We start from the raw sequence: 20,855 nt of genomic DNA on the forward strand, positions 1-20,855 counted from the left end.
GGAAGTCAGAGGTGAGAGATCAGAGGCTGGGGTGAGGCTGGGGGTCAGCGTAGGTCTCCACGGTCGGGCCGGATGCCTGGGTAAAACCTCCCCCCGCAGCAGCCCTGGGATACTGGAGGAGCCGGTCCAGAGACCGATCCACTCACTAACCCTGTTTAAGGCCCCGGTGCACCGGAGCTACTAGGTGGGCCTCCCAGGAGGGCCTCTCCGAGGAGCCCCCCACCCTCAATCTCAGCCTCGCTCGTCACCCCCCGCCTCATCCACACCGCCCACTCACATGCGTGTGCCACCCCAACGTACACACCCGCGAGGGAACTTCCTGCTCTGGGTCCAGGGAGTGGGGCGAGAGGTCAGGGCTGGGCACCCCCAGGGGTGGAGTCAGGGCGAGGACAAGTGAGGGATCAGACTGGCCATAGGACTTGTTTTGGGTGAGTGTCTGCCGGGGACACCCTCAGTTACACACAAGGGCAGGGATATTGGAGCACAAGGAAGCCCGGACACAGCCAGGAGGCCTGGAGATCTTCCTGGGGGGGAGGGGTAATGGCTTCAGCCAGTGTGGGGTCCTCGCAGACCCCAGGGCCAGCCTATGCAAAGGCCTGGGGCTAAGGCAGGGGGGGCTGAATGGAGGGCCTGGGGGCCTGGGGGCCTGGGTGGAGGACGTGGGGGGCTGAGGCCCAGCCAGTGGTACGGCTTGTGCCCCTCACAGCCATGTCGCAGCTGCTCTGACAGTGGGAAACCAGAGACCCCGCTGGTTCACAGAGGTGTGCTGGCTGGCCAGGGGAGGGGGAGCTCAGCCAGGGGGAAGGGACCCAGAGAGGGGGCGGAAATTCAGACGGCTGGGGGCTCAATGTGGGGAGCTACTGTGTGGGCCTGGCCCAGCGTCTGCGTGACAGGGTGCTGGTTCCCAAGGGGACCGTGACTCAGGGCCACATGCTGCCTCCAGGAAGTTCCCTCTGTCTCTCTGCTCTGAGAACACCCTCCTGAGGGCTTCTGGGAATATTCAAGCTCTGAGATCACTTGAGCTCCTCAGTGGACAAGTCAGTGCCCAGAGGCAAAGGGAAGACCCGAGGAATGTGCCATCTGGGGCGGTGGCCAGGCCTGACTGCACGGGAGCAGGGTCCAGACCCTGGCACTGGGATCTCGGCAGCTCAGGACCTGGCTGACCCAGCTGGTACCCACACCCCTGCTCATACTCCACCCAGCGATGGGCAGCTGTGCTGCGTGGATGTGGGGCCACACGCGCTCTCTGTGTAAGGGGGTATATGTGTGCCAACAGGCCAACCTGGCTGTGTTTGAGCACAAATGTGTCCCTCGGGTGCAGGTGCACACACACACACACACACACACACACACACCTGTGCAGGGAGCATGGCTTTCAGTGTGTGACCCCACAGGCCTGGGACTCGCTGTGCTGAGGAGAAGACAAGGTCCCTAATGAGCACCTCACCCCTGTCCATCTGTGGCTTTTGAGATGTGGGGTTCCCCAGACACCTAGGAGTTCTGGGCTGGACACAGACGTTGTCCTTGGCCAGATGAGCAGGGAGGACTGTACCCCAAGGGCCACCTCGGCTATGGCCCCCCCCCCCCCCAGGACTGGGACAGAACAGGCTTCAAACCCCAAGTGCTGTCAAGGACACACACACAATGGCCGCTGCACGAAGAGGCCCTTCAGGGCTCATCTGGGGCCCAGGTGGCCTGGGGGTGTGAGGGCTGAGCCCCCAACCCTGCCTGCCCAGTGTTGGCTGATCTGTCAACTGCTCTGCTGCCCCATCCCTGCCAGCTAGGGACAGTGATACGGGAGAGACTCTGGGACACATCCGGGCTGCGATTCTGACATGGGCAGAGAACGGGCCCTGGATGGGCTCAGCACTGCCCTGTGGGCATGAGGAAACCCTGCCAGGATGTCCGGTGGACTCAGCCAGTCCTGTCCCTCTCATGCCCAGCGTGGAGAACCGGGTCCCCTAAGGTCAATCGGCCAGCCCTCCCCCATCATGCTGCGGCCAACTCCTTCTGGGGTCTTGTGCCCAGGCTCCTGGCCAGGACCTCTGCACTCACATTACCTCCTTGCGCCCCACTCGGTCCTGCTCTGTGCACCCACCTCCTAATGCTGCTGGAGAGCTTCCTCTTGCTGGCCTCTGACCTCTTCCAGCTTTCAGTGATTCTCCTAGTGCTGAGTGAACGAATGAATGAATGAGCTGCCAGCTATGACCCGGGGACTGTGTCAACTGCTCACCGCCCACACCGTGCTCACCTCCCAGGGTGAGGGGGAGCTGCAAAGCAATTGACATGGTGGGGGGTCAGGAGGTGACAGGTACCCCACCTGCCTTTGGCCTGAGCGATGACCCCATAAATCGGCCTCATTTTGGCTTCTTACACGAGAGCTGGGATCCAGGTAAGGGCTGGCTGCGGCTGGAGCTCAGGATGGACATGGGAGGGGCTGGTCAGGGCCCCACCGGGGATGCCTTGACTCTGCCAGCTAACCCGCCCCCAGCTCAGGTGCCCCCATACCCTATGGCACCCACTCACTCACAAGCTTTCTAGCCTGAATGCCCATTAGGGTCATGGAACTGGTCCAGTGACCACACTCCCCACTGGGGCCTAGAGAACAGTGGCACGCAGGCCCAGGGGTGTCCAGTGGCAGAATCTTGCCTCTGCGGCTCCTGGATCTGTGGTCTCAGGCTTGGGGGCGGGGGCTCAGCTGGCGTGGCTGAGGGCCACAGAGGCCAAGCCACCCAGGCCTTGAATGTCAGGGGAAGGTCATCCTGAGTGTAGGAGCCAGAGGGGTTGCAGGGTGAAATACAGACTTGTCTTTGCTGCCAGGGATGGGGCAAAGCTGGGGCTGGGGGCTGGCGGTGGGGGGAGGACTCGGAGATCTTAGAATGGCCCCAGGTTTCCAGTTTGCAGCTTAGGGTGGAGGAAATAAGGCCGCCGGAGGTGGGGTCGGGAGCATCTGTGCCCAGCCTGGGCCTTCAGGGCCTGACTGGTGCTACCTGCTATCCTGGTTGAACATGGCTCTTCGTTTCCTGTTTTGTCCCCAGATTAGCAGCAAGGGTTTGGTGCAAATGTGGGAACGGGGACGAGCGAGTGTCTTCGCACGTCTGCCTCCCTCCCCACAAGGACCCACAAGATGGGACGCCCTCCCCCCGCGACCTCGGGGGCCACAGAAACCAAGGGAGTCTGGACAGTCCTGCACGTTCTCCCCTGGCAATCAGCCCCAGCCTCCCAGCCTCCGATCGGCACAGATGGGCAGTGGAGTGTCACCTCACTTCCCCATGGTCCCTGAAGCTGGGGGGGGGACCCTGAGCCTGGTCTCCCCACCTCCTTCTGGGTCCCCTTCTCCTCACACCAAGGGGACAGAGGAAAGAACAACAGTGCCCACAGGGACAGGTCACCGTTCCTGGAGAAGTGAAGGAGTCCACGTCAGCCTGGCTGGGGGCCCGCCGTGGGGGACTTGGCTTTCTCAGCACCCCTAGGTCTCCCCCAGAGTGGGGCAGGTGGGGCCAGGCCACGGCGGGGCCTCACCCTTACTGAGGAACAGAGGACCCTTGGCGCAGTGAGGATGGGGAAAGCCCTGAATAGTTTATTGACACTGATTTTGAGCTGCTGCGCCCCGCTCAGTGCTGGGCCCGTCGCGGGTTCAAGTCTCGAGCGAGCTCGTACCCATAAACTGTAGACGCGTGGGCCACGTGTCACGGTGCAGAAGGGCACAGCAGCTGAGCACACAGGCCCTGCCTCGGGACCCTGGGATGTGGACCAGGTGCTGAAGGAGCCATCATTCTCGACTGAGAATCTGGGAAAGACAGTCAGCGCCGAGCCCAGTGCGTGGGAGGTAGCCACAATCGCTCCCTTCTCCTCGGGAACCCCTTTCTGTGTGCAAGCAGCCAGGGACAGCACGGCCCTCCACAGGTCCATCCAGACCAGGCTACCCAGGCAGCAGTCACAGGTAAATGTGACCCTGGGCGGACACGTCCCTCAGGGGACCTGGCCTTGGCCTCCAGAGCTTTCAGGCCAGTCCCTGCAACACATGGGCCCCGTGTGGGGAGCAGGTGATGAGCAGGAGACAGGACAACAGGGCCCCTCCGCCTTTGCTGCTTCAAACTGACAGAAGTCAGTAGCCAACCAAGAAACTCGCCTCTGCAGCTCCTGGAAATCTGTGGTTTGGGGCTCGGGGTGAGGGGGCGGGGCTCTTGGCTACAGGATGGCCCTGTAGGCGCCTCAGCCTTGGAGGGGCCAGTTCTCCTGTCCCACCTCCCCTGGTCCGGACACCGTCCGGGCGGGGAGGCCAGGAGGCCGACTGGCCTGGTGGTGCGGGGGATGTCTGCCCGCTGTGGGCTCTGATAGGCAGGGTGGCTGAGCTCCCAGCTTTGCCAAGCACGGAGAAGCCCAGCAGTCCTCGTCTCTCCTGAGGGGCCCAGACCCCACATGGCCACGCTCTGGAGCCCGCCTCAGGGGCGCCTCCCCCTCCATTACACCGAGCAGCTGTGGGCTGGGAAGAAGCACCTTCCGGCAGCTGGGCGGGTTCCAACTGAGCATCTGTCGCTGGGAGACGGTCAAGCTGAGCCAGGGGCCGTGTCCAGACCTGCCCTCTGTGTGCTGGGCTCTCTCCGCGGCGGTGTGCAGAGTTGTGGGTGGGTCCCCGGGTCAGACGTTGCTGACCCGGGCCTCCACCGAGGAGATGGCAGTGGGGCCTGTGTCCCTGTCCAAAGGCCGCTCGCGTCTGACATAGCGCGGCTTCCGCACTGAAACAGGGTCGGAAACGGGCAGGGTCAGAGGGGGGCCTGGGACAGGAGGAATGGCCCCCGGTGTCGGCTCTCAGCACAGCTCACAGGAGTGGGGTGTGGCCGCAGCCGAGGGGGAGGGAATCCCACTGAGCTCCAGCTTGTGAGCGGAGTGGCCGCAGCTGAGGGGAGACTCTGTGACGAACGCTCCGCTCATTTGGGACACTCGGTGCCCCTGCACCCCAAGCACCTTGGCCTGGACGAGCACCTTGCTCTCCCGAAACACAGAGGCCAACAGGTCCATGAGGCACAATAGGACTGGATGGTGTCCCCCCAAAAGTGTCCATGTCCGAAGCCCCAGAACCTGCAGATGTGACCTTACTTGGAAAAAGGGTATTTGCAGATGTGATTGAGGGTCTTGAGATGAGATCCTCCTGGATTATCTGCTGGGCCCTAAATCCGATGGCCAGCACCTCATAAGAGGGAGGCAGAGAGAGGAGACCCAGGAGAAGTCACGTGAAGATGGGGGACAGAGGCCGGAGTGGTGTGGCCACAAGCCCAGGGACGCCTGGAGCCACCAGAGGCCGGAGGAGGCAGGACAGACCCTCCCCTGGAGACTCGGGAAGGAGTGCCCCCACCCCCCACCTTGATTTCTGACCTCTGGCCTCCTGAGCTGGGACGGAGTGCATTTCTGTTGCTTCAAGCCCCGCAGTTGCAGTTCGCGGGCATTTGTTATGATGGCCCCAGGGTGCTAATGCAAGGAACTTACATTCAAGATGCCTGTAGCTGGTACTGCTTTAGAGACATCACAGACAAGCGTTGTATGGGACAGGGAGGAGCTAGCCTTGACCAAGTAACTTCTTTGTGCCCAAAGAAGAGGGACACCCACCCTGTCCCCACTCCAGACTTGTGCACAGAGGTAAGAACAAGACTGGGAAGGCCAGGAGACTTGCTGCATGGCCTGTGGCTATGTGGGATATGTGACCACGGGCCAGTCACTTAACCTCTCTGTGGTCATGGCGTCATCTATAACAGGGTTCGTATGTGTACCTACTCCCGGAATCATCCAAGGTGGGGCACACCTGACCCAGTAAGACTGAAGTGCCAGCCACCCGGAGGGGCCAGCCTGCTCCCTGCACCTACCGCCCAGCTAGAGCTGGGACTTGGGGAGGGCCGAGCAAAGGCTTCCGGGGATGGCCCCAGACCCTCTGCTGGGTACTCTCCTTGTCTCCCGACAGAGCATGTCAGGAACGAAAGGAAAAGGCATGAGAGCTGCAGTTGACCATAGGGGAACCCGGTGTCCCGTGGCTGACGATGGGGGAACCCGGTGTCCCGTGGTTGACGACAGGGGAACCCAGTGTCCCGTGGCTGACGATGGGAGAACCTGGTGTCCCGAGAACTACAGGGCCAGGTGCCTGCAGAGCCCAGTCCTGCAGTGGTCCCTGAAGGGCGGCTGATCCCAAGGGAGGGACAATTTTGAAATCTTTCACCCTGAGATGAGGACTGACGTACCTGAGGACTGTGGCGGGGGAATCATAGCAGCCTTGAAAAGGAGAAAAGGCACAGTGAGAAGTGCAGGCGGCCCCCAGCACAGAGGCCCACGACACGGGGGCACTCAGCCCATCCTTCTGGTTACTTACAGCTTCGCCAGGCTGCAGGGCAGGGGCTGCGGGCAAACACAGGTGTCACCTGGAGGCCACATAGCTGCCTCGCCCGGGGCGGGGGTCCCTCGCCTAGGGAGGGGGTCCCCAGGGCCTGCAGCGGCTCTTCCCCCGCTCCAGGCTCAGCCCAGCCCCACCTCCACACACCTGCCCAGCAACGCCCTCAGCCTAGCAGTGGTCTGTCCGGCCACACTTCCCAGATGCACTTGGGGTGACGGGCCCCCAAGCACCCCAGGGAGAGCCGCCCTCCCAGGCCCTTTTGGCGGAGCCACAAGCCAGCCCTCAGCAGGCACATTCCTCTTGGTCTCCAGCACCGACAGGAAGGCAGAGAAGGCTCTACCCTTGCCTGCATTTCCAGGTGAGGCCCAGAGCTGGGGGCCCGCCTCAGGAGACCACCACAGTGCCCACTTCTCACCTCCGTTGGGTAGGCCGCTATGCACCCCTGCGCTCTTGGTGGGCACCTAGGCTGCCCGGGAGCGGCTCTGGGGGCGGTAGGGAGGAGGCTCGGAGTGGGAGTGCCCCGGCCACTGCACTGACACACTAGGACCTCCGTGGCCACTGCAGCGGAGCAGCCTCCCACGGCGGACTCGGAGTGCCCATCCTGACTGGCGTGGGGGCCCGGCCCCTGACTCTCAGGACCTTCGAGCTACAACAGCCCCTCGGAGGCCCCCAGCATTGGCCATCGGTGGGTGGACAGGGTCTCACTGAGGCCAGGTAAGGAAGCTCTAGCTAATCACCCCCAGCACTGTCCACTGTAGGATCAGATCCGTCGGCCAGACCATCTGCCCGGCACACCCGAGGGCACGGCGGGAGTGACACCCATATCTTCGGGAGGGAGGCGGGTCTGCAATCCAGTCCAGGGTAAGCTGGAGTGGCATGGGGCCCCACTGTCCCTGCACCAGCCTGCCTGTCCCCCCCAGTCCCGGGGAGGCAGGACGGGGAGAGGAGACAGCTGGCTGGAGGAGCTGCAGGCAGGCGGCCCCTCGACCAGGGATGTCACCCCCTCCCCGCACCCCTCCCACCCCGCATCGGCGACCCCGCTGTGATGCCCTGAGGTGGAGTCTCCCCAACACCTCCACCCTGAGAGTCCCACAGAATCCACACGGGAGCCTCCCTAGGAAGTGGCTGTCCCTCTTACTCTGAGACACAAGAACCATGTGACAAGCCAGTCCCCTTCCTGTCGTTCTGTGAGGAGTCTTCATTGCTGGGCACCCTGGATCTCGCCACCCCGGCCCCCACTTCCCCGTGCCCCCCAGGCAGTACCCGTGGCTCCGTGCGGGTGTGTGCACTGGGCAGGACCCGCTGGCTCAGCAGGGTGTTGCCACGGTGGCAGGAGGAAATACCTTTGTTTCTTCCGTAGAAGACCTTGGGGAGTTTACTGGTTCGCTTCAGATAGAAGAACCCAGCCACGGAGAGGATGAGGCCAGAGCTGATGAAGAATGTCCCCAGGAAGAGAGAGGCTGCCACTTGAGGGCCCCCTGTGAGCAGAGTGAGTGGCAGCCAGTGGCAAGCCTGGACAGGCCTCAGGGGACCCCCCAGACCCCCGTTCCCTGAACACACCTGGGCTGTGGGGCTGAGGTGCTCAGCCTCCCTCGGCCTCAGGCTTCCCACAGGGGGGTGGGATATGGAGGGGGCCGAGGATTCCAGCCCCCGAGAACAGCAGGCCCCGGGGTCCCCGTCTCCTTCCCAAAGGCTCGGCACGGACTGTGGGCTCCCGTACCCCTGGCACTCCAGGTCCAAGCCCTCGACTCGGGCAGCGGTTCCCACTACGTCCTCCCCTCCTGGGGGCCGGTCAGCAGAGGGGACCCTGGGCCCACGATGCCTGCCCGTCTTTACCTACACGGGTCAGCAGGACAGGCTGGCTGGGCCCGTGGGAGGGGGCTCTGGGTGGCAACTGTGGGGAAAGTGCTCTCAGACTGCCCGTGGACGGGCATGAGGCGCGGCCACGGCTACACCGGGACCTAGAAGTGGGGATGAATTCCAGCTCATTTGGCAAGGGTGTCCTGCCCCAAACTTGCTGCAGTGAAAATGGGCCCGACAGCCAGACTCGCGGCCTTCTGCCATCAGCACCCCCACTGCCAGACCCGGCGCGGTATCACAGGAGGCTGGGGCCGTCTGTGCTGACCCCACCCTAAAACTCCTCCTCTGGTGGCTGACCTTGGTGGTCCAGGTCAGCACAAAGCCACCTGCTTCTGGTCCTGAAACTTGTGCAGAAGGCCAGAGCCCTCTCAGTCCACGTACAACGTGTCCTCTGCTGAAGGCCCAGCGTCTGCAGGTCACAAGACCCCGTCACCACCTGGTCACCTCAGAAGAGGTGACCACTCCTGGGGCCGGTCCTGCTCCCCGACTGCAGTGGCCCCAGTGGCTGGGGTGCCACACCTCCATGGCAGGACCATGCCGTATCTCGGACGGGATGGGACGCCCAGTGATCAGGAGCAGGCTGAGGACAGAGTGTGCAGGAGGGGGGCCTGTGTCTGGCCCTGAGGACCGGGTGGTGTGATGGGCTCTTCTGCCTGGCACGCAGTGTTTGCAGGCCAGACCCCACATCCCCAGAACAGTGTTTGCAGGCCAGAACCCACATCCCCAGAAGAGCCACAGCGGAGGGAGGCAAGGGGACCTCCGGGCACCCTCCAGTCTCCAGAGAACCGCACACCCAGAGTTTCTGTGGACTGAGGGGCTGGGTGGGCCAGGACTGAGGCCACGGGTGAGGTGGCCTTCCACTAACTAGAACCTCGGGGGCACGTGTGAGTGCTGTGGCAAAGGCCTCCCGCCTGTGCCCACTGACGCCAGCCCCGCTCTGTGATCAGGCCGGGTTCTCGCACATAGATCCCTCGGCCGGGCTGCAGTTCGACCTTGGCCGTAGCCGTGGCCCTGCCGAGGCCGGCGTAAGTGGTCACGGGCACTAGGAATGCCCCCTTTTCCACCGAGACCTGGCAGAAGCCCTGCTCTGGGCCGGTGAGCCGGAGACTTACCGAAATCAGGCCGCCCCGGTGTCCCTGTGCTCCTGTTCACTGGGAAGTGTGTGCCCCAGCCAGTGGCTGTGGGGAAGCAGACGTATCAGCGTGCCGGCTCCCGGGCAGCCCAGACCCACAGGCAGGTCTGGACCACGCACGGGGACCCAGCTGAGGACACCCAGGGGACCAGAGACACAGCTCAGCGGGGAATCACGGGCCAGAAACCAGAAAGGGAGGTGGCCATGGGGACACAGCTGCCCTCGCCCCATGGCCGTCCTGCAGGGACAAGGATTTGGGCACAGAGGGGACCCGAGCGAGGGTGTTCACTCGACGGCTGGTGGTCCCGGGTGAGGTGAGCCACCCGCTGCTGTGGGAACAAGAAAGGCAACTCCCACCCGTTCCTCCAGAACTTGGAGATGAGGCCCCTCGGCGGGAAGCAGGCCAGGCGGGCCCGGTGGGGGGTGCCGCGGGGCGGCCGGGCAGCGACGTGCGGCCTCTGCATTCGGAGCCGTGGTAGGTGCCATTTCTGCATCGGACGCAGCTGATACTGCCGTCTTCGTTCCGGTGCCTGTAGCAGCCTGCGCAAGAGACAGTGACTCAGCTGCAAGTGACCCACGCCAGCTGTCTTCAGGGGGCTTTTCTGTATTCTGACTTTGTGAAATGAGAGTTCGTCCAAGAATGTGCATTCTGCAGGTCTGGATGGAACGGCATACCTGCTCTCAGAAAAAGAAACAAACTCGACGGGAGCCACGGCGAGCTCGCTCACCCAGGGGCTCCTGTGGGCTCCTTTACCGGACATCTCGTAAAATTCTGCAGGCGGGCGCCACGCACGGCCGTGGGAGGACCACGATGGCCTGACCGCCGGCCCTCACCCTGCCCCGTCAGTGGCACTGCCTCCAGCCCAGGGGTGACCCTTGCCCCCTTGTTGTCCCCGCCCTCCGCACCCTTCCCTGGGGAGGTCCCAGACTGATGTGCCGGCCAGCAGCCTCCCCCTCCCCCGGTGCTGGGAGCAGCCCAGCTCTCACCGGCCAGCGGTTCATGAACAGTCTGTTTTGCCAAGTAGCCAGGGCACCCCTTAAGGGCAAGAATTGTGTCTTGTACCTTTATTTTTTCTTAACATCCCCAACATTTAGCACAGAGGCTAAGCAAACACATGCTCGATTGCAGGTACTGACCTGGGCCTAAATGCTAGCGCTGGCCGCGGGGGCAGTGTCCAGGGACAAGCCCCAGACTCAGGTGCGATGTTTAATCTACACAATGTGTCACTGTGAGATGACGCTAAGTGGATGGCAGGCCTGAAGACTGACCAGTGGTTACTCCTGTGGTACCGCGGGCAGACAGGCCCAGCACCACACCAGGAGGGCTGGGAGCGTGGGGTCCCGGAACAGACCCGGTGCCGGCGAGGCCATTCTTCTGGGAAGCACCCCTCCAACCGGCTGCAAGGTAACCGGGCAAAGCGGTGCAGGGCTGCCGGCCCCAAGGAGGCCCAGGGCTGGGCTGCTTTGTGCAGGGACAAGGCACAGTTAGAGAGCCAGGACTGGTGACCAGACAAAGGAGCTAAGGTTGACTTTACGAAGCCAATGAAGCCGCTTTTGAAAAACCACAGGAGGGGTGCCTGGCAGACTCGGTCAGTGGAGCGTGTGACTCTTGATCTCAGGGTCATGGGTTCAAGCCCCACGATGGGTGTAGAGATTACTTAAAAAAAAATCCATAAGGGAAGGGAAGGGGAGATAAGAGGCGAAGGGAAAAGAGGGACGGGAAGGGGAGGGGAGGGGAGGAGAGGGGAAGGAAGGAGGGAAGGAGGGAAGGAGGAAGGGAGGGAGGGAAGGAGGGAGGGAGGGAGGGAGGGAGGGAGGGAGGAAGGAAGGAAGGAAGGAAGGAAGGAAGGAAAACCACCTGATACTTCCCAGCCTCACTTACAGGTGAGTAAGGAAGCTCACTTCCTGGCAAATCCAGGAAACTTAAGGGTATTTTGACCTTGAGAAGAGGGGAATTCAGGGCGCCTGGGGGGCTCCATAGGTGAAGCATCCAACTTCTGCTCAGGTCATGATCTCACGGTTTGTGAGTTCGAGCCCCGCGTCGGGCAGTGCACTTTCAGAGCCTGCTTCAGATCCTTTGTCTCCCTCTCTCCCTGTCCCTCCCTTGCTCGTACATACTCTCTCTCTCTCTCTCTCTTCTCTCTCTCTAAAATACATAAACATAAAAAAAAGGAGAGAGGAATTCACCAACATCTATAGGTACTGCAGGTAAGGTCTGATGGCGAGTCCTTGGCTTGGCTTCCCAGCCTCGAGAGTGCAACCTAAGATTCCTTGTGAAAAGGTCCAGCAAGGCAGACTTAAAAGTCTAAAGGGTTAATCACTATTCTTGCTGCACTTAGCTAGGTAATCGGGCCAAGTTTAGTGAGGCTAGACTTATTTTAAAAACAAATTCAATTCGGGGCGCCTGGGTGGCTCAGTTGGTTGAGCATCCAACTCTTGATTTCAGCTCAGGCCATGATCTCACGGTTCGTGGGATCAAGCCCCACGATGGGCTCCGTGCTGAATGTTTATTAAGTATTTATTTGGAGAGAGAGAGAGAGCACACATGCACGAGTAGGGGGAGGGGCAGACAGAGGGGGAGAGAGAGAGAGAGAATTCCAAGCAGGCACAGAGGCTGACGCAGGGCTCAATCCCACGAACCGTGAGATCGTGACCTGAGCCGAAATCAAGACTCGGATGCTTCACTGACTGAGCCGCCCAGGTGGGCAATAAACAAACATTTAAAAAAAAAAAAGAACTAAACTGCCGTCTCCCCAAAGCCCTGCAAGCTGAGGCCGGACGTCTTGACACGAGCCTTGCAGAAGTCACCTCGACACCTCACGTGTGGACAACCTCGTGCCTACTGCTGTGTGGGCCACTCGGGAAGCTCACAAGAAGCCCCACGACCTCACCAGAGACGCTCGCCGCAGTGCAACCCGGGAAATCTGTCAGACTGCCTCTTGCTGTCCTCACCCCCCAAACAGGCTTTGAGTGCAGCATCCAGAAAGGTACTTAGAGACTGCCCTCTAGACTGAAAAACCAGGTTTGTAACTCGCTACCACCATTCACGTCTGTTTTCTTTTGTTTCCCCAGAAATGCCTCTGACTACACACCTGCCCGCTCACGCCAGGCCTCGTTCCGGTGGAGGCCCGGCCTGAGCATCGGTCTCACTGGACACCGAGCCCGAGGCGTGCCACCGAGGGCTCAGACCCGCTCTTTCCTGCCCGCTCCACCTACGCTCTTTCTCCCACGGCCCGTCCCTTATCTCACAACTTCCAAGCAAATCTCCCTCAACTACCAGCTTGGCTTTTAATGTGTGAAACGTTCTGAGGATGAAGTTTCACGCGGGGGCTGAGGGAACCCGAACGTCACCCCAAAATATGCCTCTTTCACACAAAAATTATTTTGAGCTGAAGACCCTCAAAACACAGGAGCAAGAAGGGCTCTGGCGTCCCTTTCTCTCCCTGAGAAGCAGGGACAAAGGCCCCACGTGGAGGACGCCCACGCAGCAGGGGGAAAGGAACGCGCGCATCGCCAGGGACCCGAGCCCGGCGGACCTCGTTAAGGTCGCCCTCGCCTGCCTCCACCCCACACACAGCCTACTTTCCCGCAGTCACCTCTCCCTGCTCAGCCTGGCGCGTGAGCGCTCCCGTCCTGGCTTCTTTATGAGGCTCCCGTGTCACATAAAGCTTATGTGACTCGGGCTGTGGGCTTGTCCCCGTGAATCGTCCAGCTGGACACCCTAGGAGGAGAGGTAGAGTCTCGCTTCTCCCACACCTCCCACTGCCCGGAGCCAGTCTCCTCACGGGGTCCCGCCCCTTCTGCCCAAGAAGAGGCAGCCAGGCTGCTGGCCAGGAGGGAGGCTCAGACGCGGTCCTGTCCCCTTCCTGCGGCTTCTGTCTGCTCTCCCAGCCCCTGGCCCAGCTCCCAGGCCTCTCCGGCGTCCTTCCTGAGGGGCCGTGTGCCCTCCTGCTCACACCAGGTGCGGGGAGCTCAGCAGAGTTCACATGAGCGCTGTCCTCGTCACCACGCTGGTGATGGCCGGTCAGGGTTGGCTCATGCCAAAGCAGCTTACCTGGGCCACACGGGCTTGTGCTCTGGCAGGTGGTGTTGACATCCACCAAGTCCACACAACATTCAGGCTGCTGGCCCTAGAGGGGAGATGGTGGTGAGCTGCCAGACCCCACAGCCGGACGCTCGGGCAGGACAAGCAGGCCGGGCTGGGAACGGCCCTGGCCTGGGGCAGCGAGGAGGGGCAGGGAGCGGTCCTGGGAACACTTCCGGGACCCAGGTTTATGGAGTCGCTTCCCTCCACTGCCTGCCCGGCTGACCACCCAAGGCCTCGCCTGGGAGGTGGTGGGGGCCGTGGCCCTTTCTCCAGGTGGGTCTCGGGTCTGGGGCGGAGCTGCTGCCGATCGCCCCGCGGACCACGGGCGGATACGCGGTGGGGCACTTCAGTCCAAGAAATGATTGACAGGCTTTACTCAGAGGTACTGCGGATTCAGTTCCAGACCACAATAAAGCGCGTCAAGTGAATTTTCTGGTTTCAGGTATGTGTACAAGTTACGTTTACACTATAGTCCATTAGGCGTGCAATCGCGTCGTGTCTAAAACACAATGTACGTGCCTTAATTAAAACTGCTTTACTGCTGCAAAATGCTGGCCGTCACCCGAACTTTCAGCGGGTCATAATCACTGATCACAAGTCACCGTAACAAATGTGATAGTAATGAAAGAGTCGACATATTGTGTGGGAATCACCAAAATGTGGCACAGAGACATGTTGTGAGCAGATGCTGTGGAAACGTGGCACCCACAGACTCGCTCAACGCAGGGTGGCCGCGAACCTTCAATCTGGAAAAATGCAGTATCTGCACAGCGCAATAAAATGAGGTGTGCCTGGCTATTCGCCACCTGCCAGACGACAGAGGTGCCAAACCCTACTGCAGGGCCACATGTGGACTCCTTCATGAAAAAAGGACACACGCGTTTTTCTAGGCTATAATAAGATATGAAGATAAACCCAGGCGGCCCTGGCCTCCCTGGTGAGGTGTGTCTGCCCCTCACTCCCAACAAAATAGTCACCCCCTGGGTCCTGGTTGGTCCACCGATGTTCTCAGAAATGCTACGGATGCCTTCCACCGGGGGTTTTCAGCTTGACCCTCGAAGAGGAAGTGCCCAGACCAGGGCAGGCTGTGGGGTATGACCTCACACCCGCTGGGTGAGCACGCAGGAGTGCACCACGCGGGGGACAGACATGCCAAGCGCTGGCGTTTACGGGACCGGACTTGAGGGGTTTCCAAGGGGAGCTCGGCGCAGTGTGTTTATCGTAGCTGAGCTTTTGTTTCTTGCGACAAGACCACAGTGAACAGTAAGGTGTCTAAGGAATGGCACGGAGTACCCACACCACCACAGGAAGTGTCGAAGGCCGGTTCACAGCTGAGGCCCAGCCCACGAGGGACACCCCAGCCATCCCATTCCACCCAACCCTAGCAGAGGCAGAGTGGTGGAAGGCCCCACCCGGCCTGGATGATGTGTGGCTTGGGAGAGCCAGGGCACCTGGTCACAGGAAGCCTGGGGCAGATCCTGCCTTATGCCACTGCTTGCCTGGAGTAAGCAGTCTCCAACCACCCCGCTGTCGGGCAGAGAGCCCGCAGGCTCCATTCAGGGCCAGTGGGGGGCAGCTGTGTAGAGACCCTATTTCAGCTACAGCAGCAGGTTCAGTCTGGCAGAGACAGAAAGGAGGTTCTAGGGGACATAACAGAACAGGTGACAGTTGGGGGCATGTGTTTGCTGACCTCCACGTGGCACAGGCCTCCCTGACTGCGACAGAGGGCACAGTCAGTGTCTCTGGGGCCAGGGCAAGGGTGACCCCCAAAGGTCGAAGGGTGAGGCCCCTCTGGGCAAACAACTGGGAAGACTGTACTTCCTGGCACCCATGCTGCCCCGTGACGCGTCACCTACCACACTTTCTGAGGATTTGCTAGCAACTTCCACCAGGAGACCCGCCAGAAGGACAGCGCGCTGGAGCTCCATGTCCCAGAGCACAGGGTCTGCAACAGACAGGGGCACTGTGTGGGTGCAGGCACCTCCTTCTGGGGCACCGTGGGGGCCGAGGTGCAGGACCCTTACCTGGCCTTCTGGGATGGGAGCTGCAGACATCCAGAGCCTGTCGCCCAGTGCTCAGGGGGCAGGGTGGGGTTGCTAAGAAGCCGCAGATCCCTGGCCCCGGGCCTGCAAACCAAGGCACACAGTTGAGGCCCGTTGTTCCCAGGTCGACCGGACTCACCACAAGGAGCCCCCGGAGCTGGGGGACCGGAGGAGGGGCTGTGCTCAGTCCGTCTGGAGCTGGAGCTGGATAGACTCACTGCTTCCTCCAAAGCCTTCAGCCATTCACTGCCTCCTGAAAGGACTAAGCACAAGGGGGTTCTGGGCCAGCCGGTCCTACTCATGAGCTCAGATGGATGTTGTCCATCTGCCATCTTGTTCTGTCCTAGGGAAACCCCAACTCAACCATTTTCACCAAGACACAGAACACCTGGGCAGCGAGGTGCCTCTGGGGCCAGCACGGGCCAGTTAGGGACCTGCAGTCTTCTAATTTTCTGCTACTCACCCTGTTCTTGTCATGAAACCGCAGGAAAGATGTCAGCTTGGGTGATAAAAGTGCTACCTAAAACCACAACTGAGGACAACTCCAGAGCAGAGGACTTCTGCTGATGGCTGATGGGGCCCCACGCAGCAGGTAAGTTTCCTGACACTAGCAAATTCAAAACTCCACAGCCCGTGAGATGTGCTTACACTGCCACACTTCCAATGTGGTCAGAGAAAACCCACTAACCCGCACAACCCCTGCAGTGAATTGTTTCAGTTTTGAACAAATTTTTGTTAACTTACAAGGTGGTAACCATAATTATAATCTGTCCAAAACACAGCTGGCTAAATATTTGGACATAGAAAAGTCAACTCTAAAAGGGCTTTTTACGGGGTGCCTGGGTGGCTCAGTCGGTTGAGCGTCCGACTTCGGCTCAGGTCATGATCTCACGGTTCGTGGGTTCGAGCCCTGCATCGGGCTCTGTGTTGACAGCTCGGAGCCTAGAGCCTGCTTCGGATTCTGTGTTTCCCTCTCTCTCTGCCCCTCCCCCGCTCATGCTCTGTCTGTCTCTCTCTGTCAAAAATAAATAAAACATTAAAAAAAGGTTTTTTTAAAAAATAAAAGGACTTTCTACTTGACAGAAAGAGCTGCTTATTCAGGGAACCTGTTCAGGTTCCTGGAGATGAAGCTTCCACAGCGGCAAGGTGGGTCGGCAAGGAACACATCTGGAGCCGGGGAATGAGAAACCACCCCCTCAGCCAGCCGAGGGCCCATCGAGACCAGGCGGTGGGCGAGCTCCTGGCTGGGGGTCCTGGGGAAGAGCCCCACTGCCGAGGATGGTTGACAGGCCCCTTGCACTGTGGGCCCCAGGGTTCCGAGCTCGGCGGGGAGGGAGGGTGAAGGCAGGATGACACATGCAGGAGGGCGGTATAGGAACAAGGGCGGGGCTCCGTCCTGTTATCCGCTTCATGCTAGAAGCCCTACACAGGCAGAAACAACTATCAGGCCTTGTTAAGAGCCCCCTTGCTGCCCCTCATTCATGCCATCCATCCAAAATGCACGCTTTATTCGAAATGCACCTTCTTTCTAGGACAGCAACTGCTGATGTCACAGACACACTGACCCTCATCTACAGGGTGTGATCACATCTTTTCCATTTTTGCCCATGTAAGGTTGGCTCAGCAGAGGCCATCTATCTCTCCGTGCCTTGTGGAAACCCTAAATGTCATGGGACCTTCAGCTCAATCTGTGGTTAAGAGGCAACCCCAGGGTCATACTAAGTCACAAAACACCCTTTCAATTCAGGAATCAGAAGTACATATTTTAACCAACACCATCATCTGCTAGTCAGTCAACCTCTTAGGGTATAATTCACATACAATAAACCGCATCCATGCAGAGCACACAACTCGGTGAGTTCGGACACGCTGTGCAGGGCGTCTCTGCCACCCACAGACGACGCCTGAGCCCCTCTGCCGTCCTTCCCTCAACCCTGGCTTCATGCACCCACGGGGCTGGCCTTTGTCACTGCATCGGCCTGCATTTTCTAGAATTCTACGTAAATGAACACAGTGTGTACACTTGTGTGCCTGGCTCCTTCCATTTGAAATAATAATCTTTAGATTCATCTGTACCTCGTTCCTTTTATGGCTGAATGATACGCAACGTTGCCTTTACCCAACCACCTGCTGATGTTCACCTGGACTGTTTCTGGATTTTAGTGGCTGTGAATAAAGCTACTGTGGACATTTTCATACATATCTTTGCGTGGACATTTGCTTTAATTTCTCGGGTAAGCACTCAGTACTGCAGCAACGGGGTCAAGGGAAGTGTAACCTGCCGATCTGTCTTCCGCGGTACCGCGTGCGCTCCCACCAGCAGGGTATGAGGGCTCTTCGGCTCCACATTCTTGCCAACAGTGGGCATCGTGTCAGTGGCTGTGCCGTGAGCATTTCACTGTTGCTTTAACTTGCATTTCTCTGGTCACTAATGATGGTTCCTCACCCTCATATGTCTTCTTCGATCATTCGTCCATTTTGTTTAACTGGCTGTCCTTCTATCACTGAGTCATAATAGCTCTTCACACGCTCTTTGTCAGATATGTGTATTTCAGATGTAAGTATATTGCAAGTATTTTCTCCCATCTGCGGCTTGACTTTTCATTTTCACATGGGATCTAGAAGAACAAATGTTTTCACTTTGATAAAATCCAATGCATCCATTTTTTCTTTTACATTTCTTGCTTTTTGTGTCCTAAGGTTAATCTCTGCCTTGACCCGAGGGTCATTCCTGTGTTTTATTCTAGAAGTTCTAGAGTTTTAGGTTTTACACTTTGAGTTACTTTTGTGTATGGCTGGAAGCAAAGATCAAGGTTCATTTTTCTCAGATGTGTGTCCAGGGTCTATAGCACTGTTTGATAAAAAGATTATCCTTTGTGGGGGTGGCTGGGTGGCTCAGTTGGTTGAGAATCTGACTCTTGATTTGGGGTCAGGTCATGATCTCAGTTTGTGGGACTGAGCCGCGCACTGGGCTCCACACTGAAGTTTGGAGCATCCTTGGGATTCTCTCTCTCCCTCTCTCTCTGCCCCTCACCCACTCATTCTCTCCCTCCCTCCCTCTCTCTCTCTCTCAAAATAAATTAATTAATTTAAAAAATTAAAATTAAATTAAAACAGCCTACCTGTCTCTGGGATTTTTTTTTTTTTTAATATTTTCCTTCTTGGGGCACCTGGGTGGCTCAGTCAGTTGAACATTCGACTCTTGATTTCAGCTCAGGTCAGGATCCCAAGGTCGTGGGATTGAGCCCTGCTTAAGATTCTCTCTCTCTGCCCTCTCCCCCACTCATGTGCACTCTCTCTCTAAAATAAAAAAATAAAACTGAACACCTGGGTGGCTCAGTTGGTTGAGCATTCAACTTCAGCTCAGGTTATCATCTCTCAGTTTATGGGTTCAAGCCCTGCATCGGGCTCTGTGCTGACAGCTCAGACCCTGGAGCCTGCTTTGGATTCTCTGTCTCCCTCTTTCTCTCTCTCTCTCTCTCTCTCTCTCTCTCTCTCTCTCTGCCCCTCCCCTGCTCACACTCTATTTTTCTCTGTCTCTCTCTCAAAAACATACATTAAAAAAATTTTTTTTAATAAAAAATGTAAAAAGACTTTCCTTCTGGCATCTTCCATCATGGCATCTTTGTTGAAAATCAACTGAGTGTGTATGTATGGGTCTACATCTGGACTCTACTCTGCCCCATGCATCTATGTGTCTGTCCTTCACCAACACCACAGTCTCGATTACTGAAGCTTTCCTGAAAGCTTGTAAACCAGTAGCATAAGCTTTGCTCTGTCAGGTCCAGGTCATATGCATTTCTGTATTTTTGAAATCACCTTGTTAATTTCTGTAAAAGAGCCTGGTGGCATTTTGGCTAGAATAATGGACATTTTAACAATAATGAGTCTTCTGATCTACGAAGGTGCTATCACCCTCCATTTATTTCTTCACATTTTCTTTTAAGCTATCTCGGCAACATTCTGTAGTTTGCAGTGAAGAGGTGGTCCTGGGCATAAGTGGGTTCTGAATAAGCCAGTCCTATACATGAGCTCAGACTACTTAATAAGTGAGCTTGTCAAACTTCTTGCTAAATATTTTATTTTTTGGTATTATTGTAAATAGAATTGAATTTCTAATTTCACTTTTTAATAGTTTGCTGCTAGTACATAAAAACACAATTAAAATCTGTGCATTTGCCTTGCTTTCTGAAATCTTACTAAATTCATTTGATAGTTCTCGCACTTTTTGTAGATTCCTTAGATTATTCTACATAAACAATCATGTCATCTGCAAATAAATACAGCTTTACTTCTTTAGTTTTTTTTTGAAACTTGTTTTAGGGCACAGCAATTGGTCTATGTTAGAGAATATACATTGCGCACTTAGTAGGAATCTGTATCGTGCTTTTGATGAGTATAGCTTTCTACAAATATCAATTAGGTCAAGATGCCTGAGCGTAGTGTTCAGATCCTCTATGTCTTTACTAATTTCTTTTGCTGTTTTATTCTAATAATTGGTGACAGAAAGAGATGTTAAACTCTCTTATTATAATCATGGAATTATCTATTTCTCCTTTTAACTCTGTCAATTTTGCTTCATTTATTGTGAGGCTCTGTTATTAGGCACATTCATAAATTGATAGGTCTTCTTGAAGAAATGACCCTTTTATTATCAGATATTTCCCCTTTATCTTTGGTAATACTCAATATACTGGAATCTATTTTATCTGATATAAATGCAGCCAATACAGTCTGATATTCACTGTTTGCAACATAGATGGATTTTTAGATCTATAGATATATTTTGCATCTATATATCTTATCTTCAACCTGTGTTTTTTAATATTTAAAGTGAATCTCCTATATACAGTATGTAGTAGGTCTTGCTTATGTATCCATTGTGGCAATCTCTATCTTTTTTTTTTTTAATGTTTTTATTTATTTTTGAAGGGGAGAGAGACAGAGAGACAGAGAGACAGAGAGACAGAGCATGAGCAGGGGGGGAACAGAGAGAGATTCGAAGCAGGCTCCAGGCTCTAAGCTGTCAGCACAGAGCCCAACGCGGGGCTAGAACTCACGAACTGTGAGATCATGACCTGAGCTGAAGTCAGACGCTAAACCGACTGAGCCATCCAGGTGCCCCAATCTCTACCTTTTAATTGGAGAGTTCAGTCCATTAACACTTAATGTAATTATCACTATTGTTAGATTTAGGTCTACCATTTTATTGTTTGTTTTCTACTTGTCCCTCTATTTTGTTTTAATATATAAAATATTTTTAGAGCAGTTTTAGGTTCACAGCAAAATTGAGCAGGAAGTAAGCAAGTTCCCATAGTCCCCCACAACAGAAGCAGAACCTCCTCCACTATCAAC

At 57.1% G+C, this 20,855-nt stretch overlaps 1 protein-coding gene across 5 annotated transcripts in view; it reads right to left on the bottom strand.

Moving 5' to 3' along the window:
• Positions 1–3,558: 3,558 nt before the first annotated feature.
• The window catches only part of CC1H1orf159 (chromosome C1 C1orf159 homolog), a 31,434-nt gene continuing 14,137 nt past the window's right edge, over positions 3,559–20,855 (bottom strand). The window contains exons 2-13 of one of the 5 annotated variants that reach the window (XM_042996099.1): positions 16,607–18,118; positions 15,719–15,753; positions 15,483–15,584; positions 15,315–15,403; positions 13,426–13,501; positions 9,729–9,911; positions 9,352–9,417; positions 7,723–7,857; positions 6,359–6,384; positions 6,231–6,261; positions 5,377–5,469; positions 4,553–4,739 (exon numbers count right to left, since the gene is read on the bottom strand). In XM_042996099.1, the coding sequence (XP_042852033.1) occupies positions 4,642–4,739; positions 5,377–5,469; positions 6,231–6,261; positions 6,359–6,384; positions 7,723–7,857; positions 9,352–9,417; positions 9,729–9,911; positions 13,426–13,501; positions 15,315–15,403; positions 15,483–15,584; positions 15,719–15,743 (924 nt within the window). In that variant the 5' untranslated portion in view covers positions 15,744–15,753; positions 16,607–18,118 and the 3' untranslated portion in view covers positions 4,553–4,641. Of the gene's footprint in view, positions 4,740–5,376; positions 5,470–6,230; positions 6,385–7,722; positions 7,858–9,351; positions 9,418–9,728; positions 9,912–13,425; positions 13,502–15,314; positions 15,404–15,482; positions 15,585–15,718; positions 15,754–16,606; positions 18,119–20,855 lie in introns of all 5 variants that reach the window. The other 4 variants (XM_042996095.1, XM_042996097.1, XM_042996096.1 and 1 more) reach the window with 4 other exon arrangements.

Source organism: Panthera tigris, chromosome C1, assembly GCF_018350195.1.
Source record: "Panthera tigris isolate Pti1 chromosome C1, P.tigris_Pti1_mat1.1, whole genome shotgun sequence".
NCBI classification, from domain to species: Eukaryota; Metazoa; Chordata; class Mammalia; order Carnivora; family Felidae; genus Panthera; species Panthera tigris.